Genomic DNA, 20,835 nt, shown 5'->3' with positions numbered 1-20,835 from the left:
AGAGTTCGATTCTCCACCTCAAGATCTTGTCGTTCTTGATTTTACCCCTCTGCTTATTATTAAACATAAAAGCTACTGAACGCTGGTCAGTGAGCAGGGTAAATCGTTTCCCGGCCAGGTAATGCCTCCAGTGACGCACCGCTTCTACAATAGCCTGGGCCTCCTTTTCGACGGAGGAGTGTCTCGTCTCGGGGCCCTGGAGGGTCCTTGAGAAAAAGGCCACGGGTCTGCCCGCCTGGTTAAGGGTCGCGGCTAGGGCGAAGTCGGAGGCATCGCTCTCCACTTGGAAGGGGATGGACTCATCCACCGCGTGCATTGCGGCCTTCGCGATATCGTTCTTGATAAGAGTGAAGGCTGCACACGCCTCTGGTGTCAGGGGGAAGGAGGTGGCTTTGATGAGGGGCCTGGCTTTGTCTGCATAGAGGGGCACCCACTGGGCGTAGTAGGAGAAAAACCCCAGGCATCTCTTCAGTGCTTTTTGGCAGTGGGGAAGGGGTAGCTCCATTAGGGGGCGCATTCTGTCGGGGTCGGGCCCGATGACTCCGTTCTCCACCACGCAGCCGAGGATGGCCAGGCGCTTGGTGTGAAACATACATTTTTCCTTATTGTACGTTAGGTTCAGCCGTTGGGCCGTACGGAGGAAATTTGCTAGATTAACGTCGTGGTCCTGCTGGTCGTGGCCGCAGATGGTGACGTTATCCAAATAGGGGAAGGTTGCCCGCAGCGCGTTCTGGTCAACCATTCGGTCCATCTCCCTTTGGAAGACCGAAACCCCGTTGGTGACACCGAAGGGGACCCTAAGGAAGTGGTAGAGGCGGCCGTTTGCCTCGAAGGCAGTATACTGGCGGTCCTCATGGCGGATGGGCAGCTGGTGGTACGCTGACTTAAGGTCGATGGTGGAGAATACTTTGTATTGCGCAATCTGATTGACCATATCAGATATGCGAGGGAGGGGGTACGCGTCCAGCTGGGTGTACCGGTTTATGGTTTGGCTGTAGTCGATTACCATGCGGCGTTTTGCAGTGGTTTTAACGACTACAACCTGGGCTCGCCAGGGGCTAGTGCTACCTTCGATAATGCCCTCCTTCAAGAGCCGCTCCACCTCGGAGCTGATAAAAGCTCTGTCCCCGGCACTGTACCGCCTGCTTTTGGTAGCGATGGGTTTACAGTCGCGGGTGAGGTTAGCGAACAGGGGAGGGGGGGGGACTTTTAATGTGGAAAGGCTGCAGGTGGTTTGCAGCGGGCGATTTAAAAGTTGTTGGTTGCAGACTGTGAGTGGGGGGAGGGGTCCACCGTATGCTAGTGTGACACTCTTAAGGTGGCACTGAAAATCCAACCCTAGCAGGACGGCAGCGCAAAGACGGGGCAGGACTAGCAGTTTAAATTTTTGATATTCAGTGCCCCCTACTGACAGGGTCACCACACAGTAGCCGCTGATGTCCATTGACTGGGACTTGGACGCCATAGAAATGCGATGGTGCGTTGGCAGAATCGTGAGGGAGTGGCTACGTACCGTGTCGGGGTGGACGAAACTCTCTGTGCTCCCGCTGTCGATCAGGCAACTGGTGGCGCGGCCGTTTACCGCGATATCCATCATGGAGCTGGATAGATGGTGAGGGAGGGCTTGATCCAGCGTCACGGAGGCCAGTATGTGGCTTAGTGAGTCACTATAGTCATCCGCCGAGACGGTGGTCGGTTCCGGTGACGAAATGGCGGTTGAGTGCGTTGGATACGATGGCGGCGGATGCCATGCGGCCGGGGGTACACAAAATGGCGGATAAGATGGCTGCTCCCACGGCCCGCACGCTGCGCTGCTGGCTGGCTTCCCCTTGCAGGCGTTAGCGTAATGGCCTTTCTTCCCGCAGCCCGAGCAGGTAGCTGTCTTAGCTGGGCAGTGCGCTCTGGGATGTTTTAACTGGCCACAGAAATAGCATTTTTGGGCCTGGTTACTGGGCATCGAAGCAGTTCTTACCGGAGGCTGCTGTCTCGGTTGGGTCGCTGCAGCGGTTGGTGCCGGGGGCGGCGGTCCCGTGTCCCACGGTTTCGATTGCCATGTCTCGGCGCCGTTACGGGGGTATGCCTCGAGGTTTCGGTGGGCCTCCTCTAACGAGAGCGCAAGGGCAATGGCCGTCTTCAGGTCGGGTTCCTTGCTTTCTAGCAGTCTCTGCCGGGTGTGGTCTGACTGGAGGCCCCTGACGAAGGCATCACAGGCGAGTCCCTGCGCGTGCTCCACAGCCGTTACCGCTTTACAATCGCAGTCTCTGCAGAGTGCCAGTAGCGCCCGTGCAAATGCCCCTACCGATTCTCCCGGTTGCTGCCTGCGGGATCCCAAGAGGTGTCGGGCGTAAATTGTGTTCACTGGGCGCGTATATTGCCCTTTTAGTAGCTCGAGGGCCGCCACGTACGTATTAGAGTCCCGGATTAGCATATATACTTGATGGCTCACCTGGGCGGTCAAAATTTTCAGTTTGTGATCCTCCTCTGTAACCTGTGAGATTGCGAGGAAGGATTCAAAGCAGCTCAGCCAGTGTTCAAACTTGGCTGATGCACCCACATCTTGAGGGTCGAGGTCCAGGCGTGGTGGTCTGAGGGCTCTCAGCAATGTCTGCTGTATCCGTTGCTGTTGTTGCTCCTCAGGTGTCGCCATTTAACTTTTAGCTAATAAAATTGATACGCTTATCAATTACTTCATAAAAGGTGATGAGTCGAAGAAGAGATGATGAGTCGAAAGAAGAGATGAATAAGGCTTTTATTAGCTAAGAAGAGACCATGCTTCTTCGTGAGTGACTGAACAAGTCTGAACGAAACCCACACAGTGGTGGGTGGAGTCAGCTGAGGCATGCCTCCATACACAGCGCCACCCAGAGGTGGCAATATACAATACAGTGGTTTACCACACAGTGGGCACATCTTCATGCCAAGAGTGCATATTGTGGTTGATTCCCCAGTCGGGTGCACCTGTGTGGAGCAGTGCTTGAAGGAGGTGGTCGTTGGGAGATTGCTGGTCCGTAGCCCATGATAGAAAATCAGGGGCTCTGGGCCCAACATTTCCTCACTGGTGTCCCTGCAAGCATTGTTCCACCCTAAGAGTGACATCAGGGAATTAGGCCGATTGAGAATTCGAGCAGAGAGACTCAGGAGGTCTTGCAGGAGTTCCTGTCCATTAAAATGCATGTCAGGAATTTACCTTTTTATTTTCTAGCTTGTGTATCATTTGCATATATCCCCAACAAATATACATTCTTACAGACCAAAAACATTTATAGATATATAGATATATATAGATATATATAGATATTACCATCTTTCCAGATTTGGAGTGTTTTACATTAAAATCTTGAATGGCCTCTGCACAGAAAATGTAATGATATGGATGTGTATCATGCACACATAAGGAATTGCATTTCCATTTTTATTATGAATGCTAGTAAAACAGGAGATTAGTAACTTACTTTGTACAGCTAGGAAGGCATCAAGGTACTCAAGAGTGACGAGAGGATGTGGCAGCTCTCTTATAAAGAGCTTCAGTATACTTGCTGCATCATGCTGACGTACTTTTTCCCAGTTCAAGGTTCCTTCGTAGAACTTTGCTTCTAGCTCCTCACATAGACTCTTAAAACATGCCAGGGGAGTAAAGATTAAGGCATCACCTTCATTAACAACATGAATACAATATTAGTTTACATCTGATAGCAAAGTCCTGCATGCTCTCTTTACATGGGGAATGGTCACTCACTTCCCATGTATACATTTTTTGAAGGGTCATAGAGGCAACCTGTTTGTACGAATTAACAGAGTTACTGAGCAAATTATTGATTCACTGAATTGTCTTCACATAACTCACTCTGGGTATCATCGACACTGAAATAAGAGCCCCGATTTTAATGTGATTGACTACCTAATCACGTTGGTAAATGGGCCTGCCAAATTTCTCCGCACAACAAGGCCTATTTAAAGTGGGAGTGCAGCTCCTAAAGCAAGGTTGCATTCCTTTCTGAAAGATTTCATTGGAACCATGTGGATACAATTATCTTTGCAGCAATGAGTCGTAGAGAAGCCCCATAGATTTCAGATGTCTCCATGGAGATCCTTGTGGAGGAGGTCAAGGTAAGGAGGGAGGTACTGTCCCCAAGCACCCGCAGGTGCAGGAGCAACCCCAGGGCCCTCATCCAGAAGGTCTGGACAGTGGTCGTTGATGGAGTCAGTATCAGCAGTATCATCCCCAGGACCTGAGTTCAATGTAGGATATACTTCAATTACCTCACAAGGCGAGCAAGGGTGCATATTGCTCTTCATCTCTCCATCTCTCTCAACACCATCTGCCAACACTCCTTTTACCCCGTTCCCCACCACTCAACAATTCTCTCCCCTCCATCATACCCTTCAACATACAATCACAAGGGCACACTATAACACATCTCTTTCATTCCAAACACACTCATCTCTTCTTTTTTTCTCATTACACCACTTCCAGGGACACTGCAGTCGGCCCTCACAAAAGAATTCAGTGTCACCAGCCTTTGCAGCTTTGGTGGAAGCTCAAATGGTTGTCATGTAGGTTCTGAGCTCCACCTTGGAGAGACGGGTGTCCATCTTGGACAGATTGGTGGACTGATAGATAGGGGCTTTCAAGGAGTCCTCTGCATTCTGATCTCCTGGAGATCAGTGGAAGTGATGAGCCCCAGCTCCTTGGGGGTGGCAGTGGCATGATGGGAGCAGTACCTGTTTCCCTCTCAGGATATCAGCATGTCTGCTCCTTTGCCACCCTATCACCCAATACCCGCCATGGTGCCAGCAAGTCAGCTGGGCCAGACTGTCCTGGCAACAGTCGGGATGCAGTGGTTTGCAGCCGGGCCCTCGTAGGCTTGAGCACCCAGAACTCACTGGTCGCAAGCATCTCAAAGGTCCCGACATGAGCAACAGCAGCCTTCCACCAGCTTTGCTGAGGCTACTAGGGAGCACCTCATAGGAGTAGTAGTGTTAGGAAACCTTCTTATAAGAAAGGTAGCATGGATTGTTCACTTTGGCGAGAAATGAATGGAAGGCAATTATTGAGTTGGCAATTAAATTCATCACCTTTACTATATTTGGCACTTGGGTCTGCAGTGTGATTTCATAGCAGTTTCTGTGTCTACATCATTAGTATGTAATTGATATAGAAGTTGTCTGAGTAATTTGAATGTTCTTCAATGCAAGACGAAGTAGAGTGGTGAAGGATGTGACAAGGACTGTTAAGCAGGGAGGCTCTGAGTAATTTCTCAGAGTAGGGGAATGAGCAGGTCAGTGTAATCACTGAGCAATTAGCTGATCCCTCACATCTCTTGCTGCAAGGTGTTGAGATGGTCATTCCTTCATCTGCTGCTTCCTCTCCTTCCCCCTCATCTTCCTCATCCAAGGAGAGCCGCTGCTATCGATCTGCCTCCTCCAAATGCAGCCCTCTCTGCATGGCGATGTCGTGCAGGATTCAGCACAACACTACGATGTGAGAGACTCTTCATGGGGCATATTGTAGGGAGCCCCCAGACACCTGAACCTCTGTTTCAGCAGCTCAATAATCATCCTGGGGGTCCCATGGTATGGATTATACCTGTGTTGTTCAGGTGTGATAGGATTGCGGAGAGGTGTCATGAGCCATGTGTGTAAGTGGTAGCCCTTGTCCCACAGCAGCCATCCTGTCATGTTGGTGCAAGGGTCGAATATTGGGAGATGGTTTGGTGTCGCAAGGTAAATGCATCATGACAGCTGCCTGGGTACCTTGTACAAACTTGAATGATCCTGTTTCTGTGATTGGACAGTAGCTGGACATTAATGGAGTGGTATCCCTTCCTATTCATGAATACTGCTGGCTGGTGTTCTGGGGCCCTGATGGTAACATAAATACAATCAATGACACCCTGGATGCGAGGGGAGCCAACTACTGCTGCAAATCTCTGAGTTCTTGTGCTGACTGTTGAGGTCAATGGGAAGGTGATATACTGGTTAGCCCTGGTGAACAGGTAACTTGTTTAATACAGCTGTTTACTACAGACTGGGAGATGCCCCCTGTAGTAGACTGAAAGGAGCATTCGCAAAAAAGTTAAGGGCTGTGGTGACTTTGAGAGCCACTGGCAAAGCATAGGCCCCTGGTCCAGCAGGGCCTGTTACAGGAGGCTGCAAAAGTCTGCAACAGCCTGCCTGGAAAAAGTGCAGCCTCTTCAGATAGATCCAAGAAGTGATTCTTGGCCTGTACACCCTGTGTGCTGGGTATGACCTCCCAGGGGCAGCCCCCTCACCTGCTGTCTTCTGATAGGCCCAGCTGCTGCTCCTGCTGGTTTTTGCTAATGCTGTTCCTCTTCTTCCAAGTGTTCTTCCATCCAAATTAAATTGGCAATAATAACACTCATGATAAACAGATAGCACTTACTGAGGGTAATGAGAGAAAGAAGTGATCTGGAAACGGAGAACTCTCTTGGCAGTCCAAACAGCACAATGGCACACGGATCCTACGATTCACGCACCTGCAGCTGAGTGCCCCTTTAAATACTGAATCAATAGCTGAGAGACCAATCTTGCTAGGTTTTATTGGTGGGGGATGCAGCGCTGGGCGGGATTTCCGTGTTTTCATGTTAAAATGGCGCCAGGTTCCTAATAGCATCATAGGATGTGCATGTATTCATAGGAACATAGGAACAGGAATAGGCCATTTTGCCCCTTGAGCCTGTTCTGCCATTTAATTAGATCATGGCTGATCTATGTCTCAACTACATTTTCTCACATTTACTTCCGGTCACTTGATATCCTTACCTAACAAATATCTATTGAGCTCAGTCTTGAAAGTTTCAATTGACGCAGCACCTACAGCCTTTTGGGGAAGAGAGTTCCAGATTTCCACTTGTGTGAAGAAGTTCTTCATGATTTCACTCCTGATTGGCCTGGCTCTAATGTTAAGATTATGCCCTCTTGTTCATGAGGCCCCCACATGCCTCTGGCAGGTGCCTTGGCCAACTATAAAAAACTGCGTGGTTGAAATGGCGGCCACCGGGAATGCAGCGGTAAGGTAACAAAGTGGTAAGTACTCTGCAGCGATTTTAACCACCCATCCACCCTGTTCTCACCGAGCAGACGGCGTTAAAATCACCTCCAAGGTTTTTAAGCTTCTGATTTGTGCACATACAGCATAGATGGCTGTATGGTGACTCTTCAAGTGTAAATTAAAGAAATGTTATTTAGAAGACCTCCTTGACAGAACTACTACAGATTCAGTCATTTAATATAATCTTTCAGTTTGCGCATCTGCAGGTAGTCTTCTTTCAGTAAATATAAGTCCTTCTAAAAATACCTTAATTCTTGATGCAAGTCCAGGTATTCGTAGAATCCCTTCTGTGTTCAACCCCTCTTCCTCTATGTGGGAAACAAGCTGCAAACATATTTGACATCTCATATTAGCAAATCTGTATCACACCAACCAAAATATCTAAATCAGGGAGAAGACAAATTGGCAACTGCAGAGAATGTCACAGACAAATTCTGAACAATTAGTTATCTAGAAAAGGGCTTATATTTATATATATAACTCACCCATGTACAACGGCACTAAGGATCCATTAAGATGAAAGATTTTATATATATTTGCCAAATTCAAATAGTAGACTTAATGTTGTATCAGTCTGAAGTAACATGGACACACCAAGGAACCTCCGCCAGTGTACCCTCCAAAGATTAAATATATTATTAAGCTCTCAATGGCTGAGATACTACACTGAAACATTTTGCCTTCCCCCACTACTGCAGTGCTCCTGATTTGATTTGTGGGTTGCAAAAACAGAGTTTGCTTCATGCAGCATGTTGCTGAAACAGATTAAAGATTTGAGGAGCTGAGTTATCAAATTGTCAAGTGTCCAATAATTTGGAGTTACTTTCAAGTCAATATACTTTGCATCCTGTACTTACTTTCTGAAATATGAGAGGGACCTTGGTTCCTGGTACTTTTTTGTGATCCTGTTCCAACAGCAATGAAAGCGGAACTCCAAACAATCCCATTTCTGAAAGCAAATATTGAAAATCCAGAGTTCACTAAACATTGAAGAACATCCTGTTCTCCTTCTGTACCAGACAACTGCAGCAAAAACCTGATGCAGCTGCATCATTTTATATGTTAATTCATATTAAAAAGGAGTTAAGAGCTGAAGATCAGAACTAATGGCCCAGAAATTCAGGTCTCCACGGGTGAGTAGGCACGGGGTATTCATCGTAAGCCCAATGGAAATGCCGGTTTCGTGCATGCACTGCGCATGCGCGGGAAACCGGCACTTCCGTCCCCCTGAAAGAAGGGGTTGAGAGGTGGAACGCGTGCACAGGAGAGGCAGTGCGTGCGCATCGAACTTACATTTTTTTCTCCAGGTTTTTCCGGGAGGGTAAGTCTCCAGCAGTTACATTTTTAAAAAGCAGGCGCAAGGCCTGCTTTTAACAAGGTAAGTAGTGAATTAATTAAAATTAAAACATTTTTTCCACAGTTTTATTATTTTTAAATACTTTAAAGAAAGGTAAGTTTATTTTTAGCCCCGTTAGAAAATGTAATTAATTTTTTCAAAAATGTAAATTATTGTTTAAGATAGTTATTTCATGTAATTTATGGTTATTTTAAAAATGTGATTTAAAAAAAAAAATATATTTGAAGATTTAGTGATGTTTTGGGGCTTATAGTATTTATAGGTTTGACAGCTCTTCCTGTCAAACTTATGAATGAAGCATTCCCTGCTACCATTGGCTCTCCATGGCCCACGTGATCCCAGGGGACGCATCGAACTAACTGCGCCCCTGGGATACGCAAGCACTGTGCGCCAGCAGTTGGAGGAGGCCCAGGATCGGAATCCCACGCCGGCCCACAGCTCAACAGTTGGCGCAGTAGGTAAGTGCAGGTCGGGGGCTTGCACCCGCGGGAAGCCTTCGACCCGAATTTCTGGGCCAATAACTCTTTCACATTACAGAATGATTCTAACCTGAAATGAAAGCGAGGGAGATGGGTTAGCTTTAAATGTGAAGGGAGAGCAGAGAGAGATGAATATTGAGTCTGTGGGATAGACTTCCTGATGAGGCTTCCAATCGGGCATTCTGAGCACCCACCTGACCATTTGTCTGATGACCCCACTTGATTTTGCAAATTCAGATTCATTTATTTATTGTGAGCTTACAACTGTGCTCATTGTCATCAACCTCGGGGTCTTCTGGGAAGCAACAGCCAGAAGAAAGAAAGATTTGCATTTATATAGCGCCTTTCATGACCACAGGACGTCTCAAAGCGCTTTACAGGCAATGAAGTATATAAAGTATTCGAAGTATTTTGAAGACCATGCTAGGATTAGAAAAAATAAATTTACCTCACGCAATTGTTATCTTTGGGTTGCTCCTGGACCGAAGATGACAGTTCACTAATTGTGGTAACGAGAGTTTATTCATTTTGTTATTTTATCTATGCAAATCTTGGGCTTTGCTCTGCATCAGCACACTTTCACCTGATGTTATCTATAGCAAGCCCTTTGCATTGCCATGGAAAATTACGGAGTTCAAGTCAGAGGGCACTATTTTCCTCACTGACCTATCCCCACACACAGCACAGGTGCTAGAATCGAGTGTTAGTTCAACCTGAGAGTAAATAATACAATTAAGGCCAGGCCCATGTATAAGGCAAAGCTTAAATGTCATGAATAATGAAATAACTAGATAGTTTATACACAACAAAGTGTTAAATATATCAACCTCATATGACAGCAGTGTTTCAAATTTGAATAATATATATTCTCATTACCTCTAATTTTGATCTTTATTGCTTTATGATGCTTGAAATCCACACCAAGTGTGTCGTACAGAGCAGTCATTTCAATCAGAGCCAATGACCGGACTTTCTTCATGTCCTGAGGTGCAAGATCTCCTGCTTTAGTGATACCTGTCTTATCCTTTGGCAGCCGGTAGTTCTTAAGAAAGAAAGAAACAATGGTATATCGTGCCTTTCACAGCCTCAGGACATCCCAAAGTGCTTCATAGAAAATTAAATACTTTTAAAGTGTAGTCACGGTTGTAATGTAGGAAATTCCAGCATCCAATTTGCGCACAGCAAGGTCCCACAGATAGCAGTGAAATAAATAATCAGATCATCTGTTTATTGGTGGTATTACTTACTGGATAAATGTTGGCCAGTATACTGGGTGAACTCCCCAGCTCTTTGAATAGTGACAAGAGCTTGTTTTAAGTATCTATAAGGGGATGTAACACTGTTATACAGGGATCTGGTTATTATATCATTATGGGGATGTAACATTGATATACGGAGGTCTGGTTATTTGGTGTCGTTATGAGGATGTAACACTGATATACTGGTTATTAGGTATGGATGAGGAGCAAGGTATATAAATTTAAGAGGGTTAGCTTCAAAGAAATGAAGAATCAACTCGAGCAAATTGACTGGGGGAAGATTTTCAACAAAGTTTCAGTAGAGGACAAATGAAACATCTTTAAAGGAATAATGCTTAACATGCAGGATAAGTACATACAATCATGACCTTAAATTAATCAATAAATAAATGGTTCAATAACTTTTTTTGATTATCTATTTGAACTCTTACATCTCTTTGTTCACCCTTCAGTGTCTTTCCATTAAGTGTTGAAATAAAGAATAGATTTGCCTTCCAAAGCTAGGCTTTATTAACTTTAAAATCAGCAGCATATCTTTCCACATCCAGTCCCAACTAAGCTAGAAAAGGACTGAATTTAAGGTAGCCACAACACATCATGTGATCATCAACTACCAATGAGATTACAACACATATCCCAAGGCAGTTAACAAACAACGAATCACAATACTTTTTCTAATCAAGGAATAATCACCACATTCACCCTTCCTTTTAAAATATACTCCAACCTAATAACTTTTACAATTTACAATTAATTATTTACAACTAAACTATGCACAAGAATAAAACTATTTACATAACACAATACTAAATGAACAACAAATAATAACATTACGCATAAGTATTAAGTACCCCTCAACTAAAACAATATACTATAATATTTCAACAATTTTTAAAACATTACTATCAATTTAAAAGTCCATTTTCAATCGGTCGACCGGATATCTTGTTCGTGTCGACCTTCTTAACCTTGGTGAAATTCCTTGCCCTCCCACGCCAGAAGGCACAGAAGTATCTTCAACAGGAAGGCTATCCATATCCCGATTCTCAACGGTTTCCGGATTAGAAATCCCATCAGAAGATGAACTAGGACGGTCATAAACATCTATCAAAGGCTGACTAATAGAAGTATGATTATCTGCAATCGGATTGGAAATATTCGTAGTATCTGTAACAGCATCCACATTATCCGAATCATAACCATTATTAATATTCTCAGAAGAGGGCTGGCCCCCACAAGGAGCCAAGTCTTTAATTGAAACAGTACTTTCTTTCCCATCTTGGAATCGAATATGAGCATATTGGGAATTTGCCTCCAACAGCTCCACCTCCTCCACCAAGGGGTCATATTTTGACAATCTAACATGACGTCGAAGCAACACAGGTCCCTGCATAGTAAGCCATGAAGGTACCGAATATCCCGTAGTAGATCTCCGCGGATAGTTAAAGAGCCTTTCATGGGGGGTCACATTAGTAGTCGTTGAAAGCAATGATCTAATGGAATGCAGGGCATCAGGCAGCACCATTTCCCACTGTGTATTCTTAAGGTTCCGGGATGTCAACGCCAACATAACTGCCTTCCAGATCACCCCATTGTATCGTTCACACTGTCCATTACCCTGGGGATTATACGGGGTAGTTCTACTAGTAGAAATTCCGACTCTGAAGGTATTCCTTCAACTGGGAAGACATAAAAGAACTTCCCTGATCTGAATGGATATACGCAGGCATCCCAAAGATGACAAAAAGTTGAGTCAAACATTTAATAACTGTAGCAGCTGATACATCTGCACAAGGAAAAGCAAAAGGGAACCTTGAAAACTCGTCCACAACAGTAAATATATATCGGTTTTGAGTAGTTGAAGGAAGAGGTCCCTTAAAATCAACACTCAAATGTTCAAAAGGAGAAGTAGCCTTTATAAGATGAGCTCGTTGAGGCTTAAAGAAATTTGGTTTACACCGAGCACAGATAGAACATGATGAAGTCATCCGCTTGACGTCTTCAACTGAAAAAGGCAAGTTCTTACTGCGTACAAAGTGTATCATCCTCATAACCCCAGGATGACATAAGGCATTGTGAAGATTAATAAGCGTATCTCCGTGAATCACAGAACAATAAGCCCTCGACAATGCATCAGCAGCAACATTATCCTTCCCCGGACGATAAACTATGTCAAAATGGTAACATGCCAACTCAATCCTCCATCTCATTATTTTATCATTTTTAATCTTTCCAAAATGCTTAACATCAAACATAAAGGACACAGATTTTTGATCAGTTACCAATGTGAAATGTCGCCCCGATAAATAATGTCTCCATTTACGCAATGCTTCTACTATTGCGTATGCCTCTTTTTCTATTGAGGAATGTCTTTTTTCACTATTATTCAAAGTACGTGAGAAAAAGGCCACAGGTCTTCCATTTTGGTTCAAAGTAGCCCCAATTGCAAAATCCGAAGCATCCGTCTCAATCACAAAGGGAACCTGCTCATCAATGGAATGCACAACTGCTCCTAAAATATCCTTTTTAAAATTCTCAAAACATGTCCTGGCCTCCCATGATAGAGGATATGTCGTAACCCGAATACGAGGCCGGATCTTCTGTGAAAAATTTGCAATCCAATTAGGATAATAAGAAAACAGTCCAACAACTCGTTGCAAAGCCTTAGAATTAGTAGGACAAGGTAAATCGATCAATGGTCGCAGACGTTCTGGATCTGGTTTAATCTTATTTCCCAAAATAATATACCCCAATAGGTTTACCTCAGTAGTCGAAAAGATACATTTCTCTTTGTTAAAAGTTAAACCAACTTTTTCCGCAGCTTGAAGGAATCTTTTTAAATTAGAATCATGCTCCACCCTTGATTTGCCACACACTGTGATGTCATCTAAGTATGAAAAGGTGTCAGAGAGGGAGCTATCACTTATAAAAGCATCCATTGCCCGTTGAAAACAAGCAACACCATTAGTAACACCAAATGGTATTCGACAAAACTGATACAGCTTTCCACCAGCCTCAAAGGCCGTATATGGTTGATCCTTCTTAACAATAGGAATCTGATGATAAGCACTCTTTAAATCAATAGTGCTAAAAACTTTATACTGAGATACTTTATTGATAAGCTCATCAGTCTTAGGCAAAGGGTACGCGTCTAATTGAGTATACCTATTAATAGTTTGGGAATAGTCTATCACCATTCGTTTCTTGTGTCTCTCATTAGTCGTGACAACTACCTGTGCTCGCCAAGGCGAACAACTAGGTTCAATGATTCCTTCCAATAAGAGACGTTGAACTTCAGAATTAATAAATTCTCTATCCTGACTACTATATCTTCTTGACTTGGTAGCAATTGGCTTACAATCCGACATCAAATTGGAAAAAAGTGATAATGGAGGAATAGATAAAGAGGTTAATCCACAAATAGATAAAGGTGGCTTAGTCCCTCCAAATGAAAGACTAAGAGACTCGTGTAACTGAAGCACATCATGTCCAATCAAAATATCCGCACAGAGATTAGGCAAAACAGATAGGCGTATATCAGTATACGTATTACCTAGAAGAACCATTTTCACAAAGCAACAACCAGCTATTTGTGAAGTAAGGGTCGTCTGAGCCATACACACCTGATACTTAACAGGCGAAATTTTCAAATGCTTCTCCTTCGCAAACTGAAGACTTATAAAACTCTCAGTACTGCCCGTATCTATAAGGGCCTTCACTTCCAACCCATTAACTTGAGCCATAACTATAGCTTTGTTTAGGCCATGAGCAAATGCAGCAGAAATTGATGCAATAAACGCCCTATCTAAAGGCTGAATAGTCACAGAAGAGGTAGTGGAGGAAGACCCTCCCACACCAGGAGAAGGGAAGGTAATTGAACCTGATGATTTGCACACACGTGCATAATGACCTCTCTTGCCGCATTTACTACACACAGCCTCCTGAGCAGGACACTTCAGACGAGGGTGCCGGATATTCCCACAAAAATAACACTTTTGAATCCTAGAGGCAACGGCCGCTGAAGTAGAAACTGTTTCAAAATCTAGTAAACCACTCCCATTAAGTCCACATAATTCCTTTTCATCCGAAACTGCCGAAACCATAGTCGCAGGCCGATTAAAAAGAGCATAAGAATCCGAACTTCTCTGAGCCACATCCAATGTAGAAGCTTGCTCAAAAGCACTTTTAAGATCCAGAGTCTTATTTTCTAACAACCGCTGATGAATTGATCTAGACAGTAATCCATTAATAAAAGCATCCCGTACCGATTCGTCCTTATATTCTTCAGCCGTCACAGCCTTATAATTACAGTCAACACTAAGGCACAGAAGTGCTTGTAAATAAGTATCCAAAGATTCTCCCACCTGCTGCCTATGGGCAGATAGAAGATGACGTGCAAATACCTCATTCTTTGGTTTAACAAAAAATTTTTCCAATGTAGAAATAGCCTCTTCTTAAGTTTTACAGTGCAAAATATATTTATATACATCCGGGTCAATGTAGTTGATCAGCATATTCAGCTTATTTAGAGCCTCTTGATCCAACACGCCCAAAAAGTTTTTAAATGTACAATACCAATGTTTCCATTTATCATCCACTCCAGCAGAATTGGGGTCAGCCTTGAATCGTTCTGGTTGAAGATATCACTCCATTCTAACATAAAGTTAATAAATTGAAATAAAGAATAGATTTGCCTTCCAAAGCTAGGCTTTATTAACTTTAAAATCAGCAGCATATCTTTCCACATCCAGTCCCAACTAAGCTAGAAAAGGACTGAATTTAAGGTAGCCACAACACATCATGTGATCATCAACTACCAATGAGATTACAACACATATCCCAAGGCAGTTAACAAACAACGAATCACAATACTTTTACTAATCAAGGAATAATCACCACAGGTGTCCACTCCTATTCCTTGTTTTTTCTTCCAAAATGTAATACCTCACACTTTGTTACATTCAATTGAATGTAGTCAAGTGTAAAATATTGCACCTAGGAAAGAAAAATGGGTGACAAATGCACTCTATGAATGGTGTTGAAATAGCTAAGAATGAAGGGGAGAGGGAAAAACCCTGCAACTATAGGCCAGTCAGCCTGACGGTGGTGGTGGAGAAACTTTTAGTGACAATAATCCGGGACAAAATTAATTGGCACTTGGAAAAATATGGGTTGATAAATCAGTATCAGCATGGATTTGTTGAAGGCAAATTGTGTTTGACTAATTTGAGTTCTTTGATGAAGTAATGAAAGGATGCCGAGGGTCATGTGATTGATGTTGTATATATGGATTTTCAAAAGGCATTTGATAAAGTGCCACATAATAAACTGGTTAGTAAAATTGAAGCTTGTGATTAAAGTGACACAAAAGGCATCAAGGGGTATGGGGAGAGAGCGGGAATATGGTATTGAGATAGAGGATCAGCCATGATCGTGTTGAATGGCGGAGCAGGCTCAAAGGGCTGAATGGCCTACTCCTGCTCCTATTTTTTCTATGTTTCTAAAGGGGCAATGGTTGCGTATATATGAAATTGGCTAAGAGACAGAAAGCAGAGAGTAGTGGTGAGCGGTTGTTTTTCAGATTGGAGGGAAGTATATAATTATGTCCCCCAGGGATCGGTATTAGGACCACTGCTCTTTTTGATGTATATTAATGACCTGAACTTGGGTATGGGGGCATAATTTCAAAGTTTGCAGAGGACACAAAACTCGGAAATGTAGTAAACAGTGAGGAGGATAGTAACAGACTTCAGGAGGACAGAGGCAGACTGGTGAAATGGGCAGACACATGGCAGATGAAATTTAATGCAGATAAGTGTGAAATGATTCATTTTGGTAGGCAGAATGAGGAGAGGCAGTAAGAATTAAATGGTACAATTTTAAAGGCGGTGCAGGAACAGAGAGGCCTGGGAGTTTACATATACAAATCTTTGAAGGTGGTAGGACAAGTTGATAAGGTTGTTAAAAAAGCATACAGGATCCTTGGCTTTATTAATAGAGGCATAGAGTACAAAACAAGGAAGTTATGCTAAAACTTTCTAAATCACTGGTTAGGCCCCAGCTGGAGTATTGTATCCAATTCTGGGCACCACACTTTAGGAAAGATATTGAGCTTTGGAGATGGTGCAGAGGAGATTTACTAGAATGGTACCTGGGATGTAGGACTTCATTATGTGGAGAGACTGGAGGAGTTGGAAGTGTTTTCCTTAGAGGAGCAAAGGTTAAAGGGGGATTTGTGTGCAAAATCATGAAGAATTTTGTTAGAGTAAATAAGGAGAAACTGTTTCCAGTAGCAGAAGGGTTGGTAACCAGAGGACACAGATTGAAGGTAATTGGCAAAGACCAGAAGCGACATGAGGAACAAAAAATTTACACAGCGAGTTGTTATGATGTGGAATGCACTGCCTGAAAGGGTGGTGGAAGCATATACAATAGTAACTTTCAAAAAGGAATTGGATATATACTTGAAGGTGAAAAATTTACATGGCTATGGGGAAAGAGAAGGACAGTGGGACTAATTGGATAGCTCTTTCAAAGAGCCGGCACAGGCACAATGAGCCAAATGGCGTCCTTCTGTGCTGTATCATTCTATGATTCTACTTACGGGCAGGGATGCATCATCCTCTCCTTTGGGCTTTATGCTGCTTGATTTTTCTTTCATGTTTGCAGCCTGCTCAGAGTAAGATATTTCTAAATTGATATCAGCTGTGTGTTGGATACCTTCATCCTTGGTAGCCAGGTTGATCATCTGCCCTAGAAGGAAAAGAGGTACCTGTTACTGTCCAAACTGAATCTCCTTCAAGCTGACTAATGCCAGCTGAGAACTGGATTTCAATACTTACTGTTCTTTTATTTCCCCTGCTGCATAATTCTACATTATGAATATGGGACATATAGAGCATTATAACCAAAGAACAATCTATTATATATTAAAAAGGCTGCAACATCACAACATTTCATAGGAATTGCACCTATAGGTGGCATTGTGTGCGTAAACTTTATGTGATATAACATTATGTCACAGGCCCACCTAAAAATGAGTAACTCAACCTTGGAACCATGAAAGTTAAAAAAAAACATTTAAATGGCTCTTTAAAAATTGAAGAGCATATTTACAATGCTAAATGCTTGGCCTCATAAAGCAATGAAAAAGTCAAATAAGAAATTAACTGAAAGGCACCCACAGATAGCCACAGCTGAACATAGCCCCTAGGAAGCTCTGCAACTCAAAACTGAACAGGCGAGTAAAGTATTCTTTCATTAAGTTGAGAAATAGTAACTGGAAAACAAGTGGCAAAAACAGCCAAAATGGTAAATATGAGCATGCTTACTATTTTCTGTAAAATATATTTCATACCTTCCAGTTTCTCGGTGGTGTCTTCGCTTTCATTTTCATCAGTTGCAGCAGCTGATGCTTCTTTTGTATTTGAGGCCTGAAAGTCAACATAAAGACCCCTGTCTATGACTCTGTGTATAATTGAGCTGCTGTCAAGTAATCGCAGTGACATCGATGGTTGGTATGATGATGCTAAGGGGCTCACTTTATTCCCTCTCCAGCTGAAGGACTAAAGGAGGAAGTGTGGCAACTCAGGCAGCCGTGCAGAAATAAAGAATAACGGAGGGAGGAGGGGATGTAGAAATAAAGAATAACGGAGGGAGGAGGGAATGTTGAATAAAGAATAACGGAGGGAGGAGGGGATGTAGAAATAAAGAGTAACGGAGGGAGGAGGGGATGTAGAAATAAAGAGTAACGGAGGGAGGAGGGGATGTAGAAATAAAGAGTAACGGAGGGAGGAGGGGATGTACAAATAAAGAGTAACGGAGGGAGGAGGGGATGTAGAAATAAAGAATAACGGAGGGAGGAGGGGATGTAGAAATAAAGAATAACGGAGGGAGGAGGGGATGTAGAAATAAAGAGTAACGGAGGGAGGAGGGGATGTAGAATAAAGAATAATGGAGGGAAGAGATGTAAAATGAAGAATAACGGAGGGAGGAGGGGATGTAAAATGAAGAATAACGGAGGGAGGAGGGGATGCAGAATGAAGAATAACGGAGGGAGGAGGGGATGTAAAATGAAGAATAACGGAGGGAGGAGTGGATGTAGAATAAAGAGTAACGGAGGGAGGAGTGGATGTAAAATAAAGAATAACGGAGGGAGGAGGGGATGTAAAATAAAGAATAACGGAGGGAGGAGGGGATGTAGAATAAAGAGTAATGGAGGGAGGAGGGGATGTAAAATGAAGAATAACGGAGGGAGGAGGGGATGTAGAATAAAGAATAACGGAGGGAGGAGGGGATGTAAAATGAAGAATAACGGAGGGAGGAGGGGATGTAGAAATAAAGAATAACGGAGGGAGGAGGGGATGTAGAAATAAAGAATAACAGAGGGAGGAGGGGATGTAAAATGAAGAATAACGGAGGGAGGAGGGGATGTAGAAATAAAGAATAACGGAGGGAGGAGGGGATGTAAAATAAAGAATAACGGAGGGAGGAGGGGATGTAAAATGAAGAATAACGGAGGGAGGAGGGGATGTCAAATAAAGAATAACAGAGGGAGGAGGGGATGTAAAATAAAGAATAACGGAGGGAGGAGGGGATGTAAAATAAAGAGTAACGGAGTGAGGAGGGGATGTAAAATAAAGATTAACGGAGGGAGGAGGGGATGTAAAATAAAGAATAACAGAGGGAGGAGGGGATGTAGAAATAAAGAGTAACGGAGGGAGGAGGGGATGTAGAAATAAAGAGTAACGGAGGGAGGAGGGGATGTAGAAATAAAGAGTAACGGAGGGAGGAGGGGATGCAGAATGAAGTGTATTGCAAAGTGTCCTCGAGCTACAGTAAAAACATTTCATAAGGGTCCACAATGATATAATGTAAATATATTCCATAATTGTTGACAGATAAGCCTTCAAATTGTAATACGGCCCTCCTATTAGCAATGGAAGCAAATGATTTGCTTTACTAGTAAACATTCACGCAATGCACCAAATGAAAGACGACTTTCGGCTTTTTTAAAGCATGAGTATTGATGTTATGAAGTGTGCTACCAATAGGGAACCACGCCTGATGACCATACAAATCGAGAAATAGTGAGGCTGCCCATTAAAATCCTGAGCAGTGAATTCCCCAATATGTACAGCCAGTGAGTGAAGCTCTCCGCCAATAATGTGCATTCATAATTTTCATCGTCATGGTGTGCACTGTTGCCCACAATTACTTTTGAGGACACATAGGTGGGAGGTAAAGAAGCCTGCCTTTTCTAAAATAACCTTTCGACAGGCATTTATTTTGAATGTATTCCTATTTTTACAGTGCAAAATTGAGATAGATTTTTAAAAATCTGCTGTATAATTTCTCCTTATGCTATCTGTTCTTTGCACTTGAGTTCTGGCTACAGGATTTCCAGTAACTCAGAGGCAAAGAGCAGAGGTCAGCGCTGCAACATTGACCTTCACTGTGAAACTCGACTACCATCAGAATGAACAGCACTAGAAAGAATATTCTGATAAGGTGGCTTGTTTCTGCCCTACAAAATGGCCAGGAATGAATTATGTGAAAGTTATAGTACCAGAACAATCAAGGGAGCCTTTGGCTTAGTGATGGTAGCATTGAGGCCTCTGAGTAAGAAGGTGCGGGGTTCCAACCCCACCAGACAGTCTTGGCGAGCTGAGACTGAAGCTGTGGCTCTGAATTCTGGGTTGACATCCAATTGGTAACTCATGTCTAGTGGGTGTAGATGGTCCCCCCTCATTGTATGGGTTGTGGGAGCCCAGAAAAACCTCCCACCATATAGGACTAACCAACCTATCGGCTGGTATAAAGGTAGAAGGAGTATTCACATTGTGGCTGGTCAGACTGTTAATCAGACTGCAAATCCTTCCACTACTTCATACTGTCATAGAGTCCAAAGACATGAAAACTGTAGTGTATGTATCTTTAAGAGAGAACTACTTTTACAGCTCCTGTGTACTGTAGTACCGGCAGTGACCACACCTGTATGACCACACCACGCCTTGAGCATGCCTCTGTACCCCCAGTCTTGAGACTACCCTACTCCAGTAAACACCTGTTGATTGTTAAGTTACAGCATCCGTGTAGTTATTGAAAAACATCATAATCTCAGAATCACGGATCTAACAGTGGCGACGAGTGTCGATTCGAATCTACCTGCAACTCCGCATTTCCCTTCGAGGATTCGCTCCGGGAGGGCGGTGGAAGAAAGTCGAGGCCAGAAGCATGGGCGTCGACCACGAGCAACTGCCCAGTCGTCCGGCAGAGAGTGAACATTGCAGGGGAGGCTGTGGAGAGCCGGGCTTGGTTCCCCAGCCACGACGATCAGCAACAGACTGACAACAGGTACAGCGCAGACCCTTCCCAGAAAGTGGCGGCTGGAGCCGACCGATGGGAGAGAAAAAGCCGAGCAGCGTCGACGGGGTAAGAGAGAGGATGAAGCGCACAGGCTGCAGCCGGGGGTTGAAAACTGAGCAGCATCGAGGAAAAACAAAATGGAGAGAGAGAGGGTAAAGCAGCAGCCGGGTTCAGGACCGAGCGGCGGAAAAGGGAAAGGCGCACAGAAAAAAAAACGCGCAGAGCACAGCCAGAGCTCAAGGGCTGAACAGTGTCCGCAGGGAGAAGAAGGGGGAGCGCGGGAGACGCCATTGAGCCGCG

General features: G+C 43.8%; 1 protein-coding gene across 8 annotated transcripts in view; it reads right to left on the bottom strand.

Moving 5' to 3' along the window:
• The window catches only part of arhgap18 (Rho GTPase activating protein 18), a 247,792-nt gene that overhangs the window by 43,270 nt on the left and 183,687 nt on the right, over nt 1–20,835 (bottom strand). For all 8 annotated transcript variants that reach the window (XM_085997146.1, XM_085997149.1, XM_085997145.1 and 5 more), the window contains 6 exons: nt 17,525–17,600; nt 16,772–16,920; nt 9,785–9,950; nt 7,930–8,021; nt 7,319–7,396; nt 3,453–3,612 (listed from right to left, as the gene is read on the bottom strand). In XM_085997146.1, the coding sequence (XP_085853272.1) occupies nt 3,453–3,612; nt 7,319–7,396; nt 7,930–8,021; nt 9,785–9,950; nt 16,772–16,920; nt 17,525–17,600 (721 nt within the window). The remainder of the gene's footprint in view (nt 1–3,452; nt 3,613–7,318; nt 7,397–7,929; nt 8,022–9,784; nt 9,951–16,771; nt 16,921–17,524; nt 17,601–20,835) is intronic.

This window comes from Somniosus microcephalus, chromosome 9 (assembly GCF_052327205.1).
Source record: "Somniosus microcephalus isolate GS21.2 chromosome 9, FLI_Smic_1.0, whole genome shotgun sequence".
Lineage (NCBI taxonomy): Eukaryota > Metazoa > Chordata > Chondrichthyes > Squaliformes > Somniosidae > Somniosus > Somniosus microcephalus.
The sequence above is the reverse complement of the archived record's forward strand: the minus strand, read 5'-3'. Positions and strand labels throughout refer to the sequence as shown.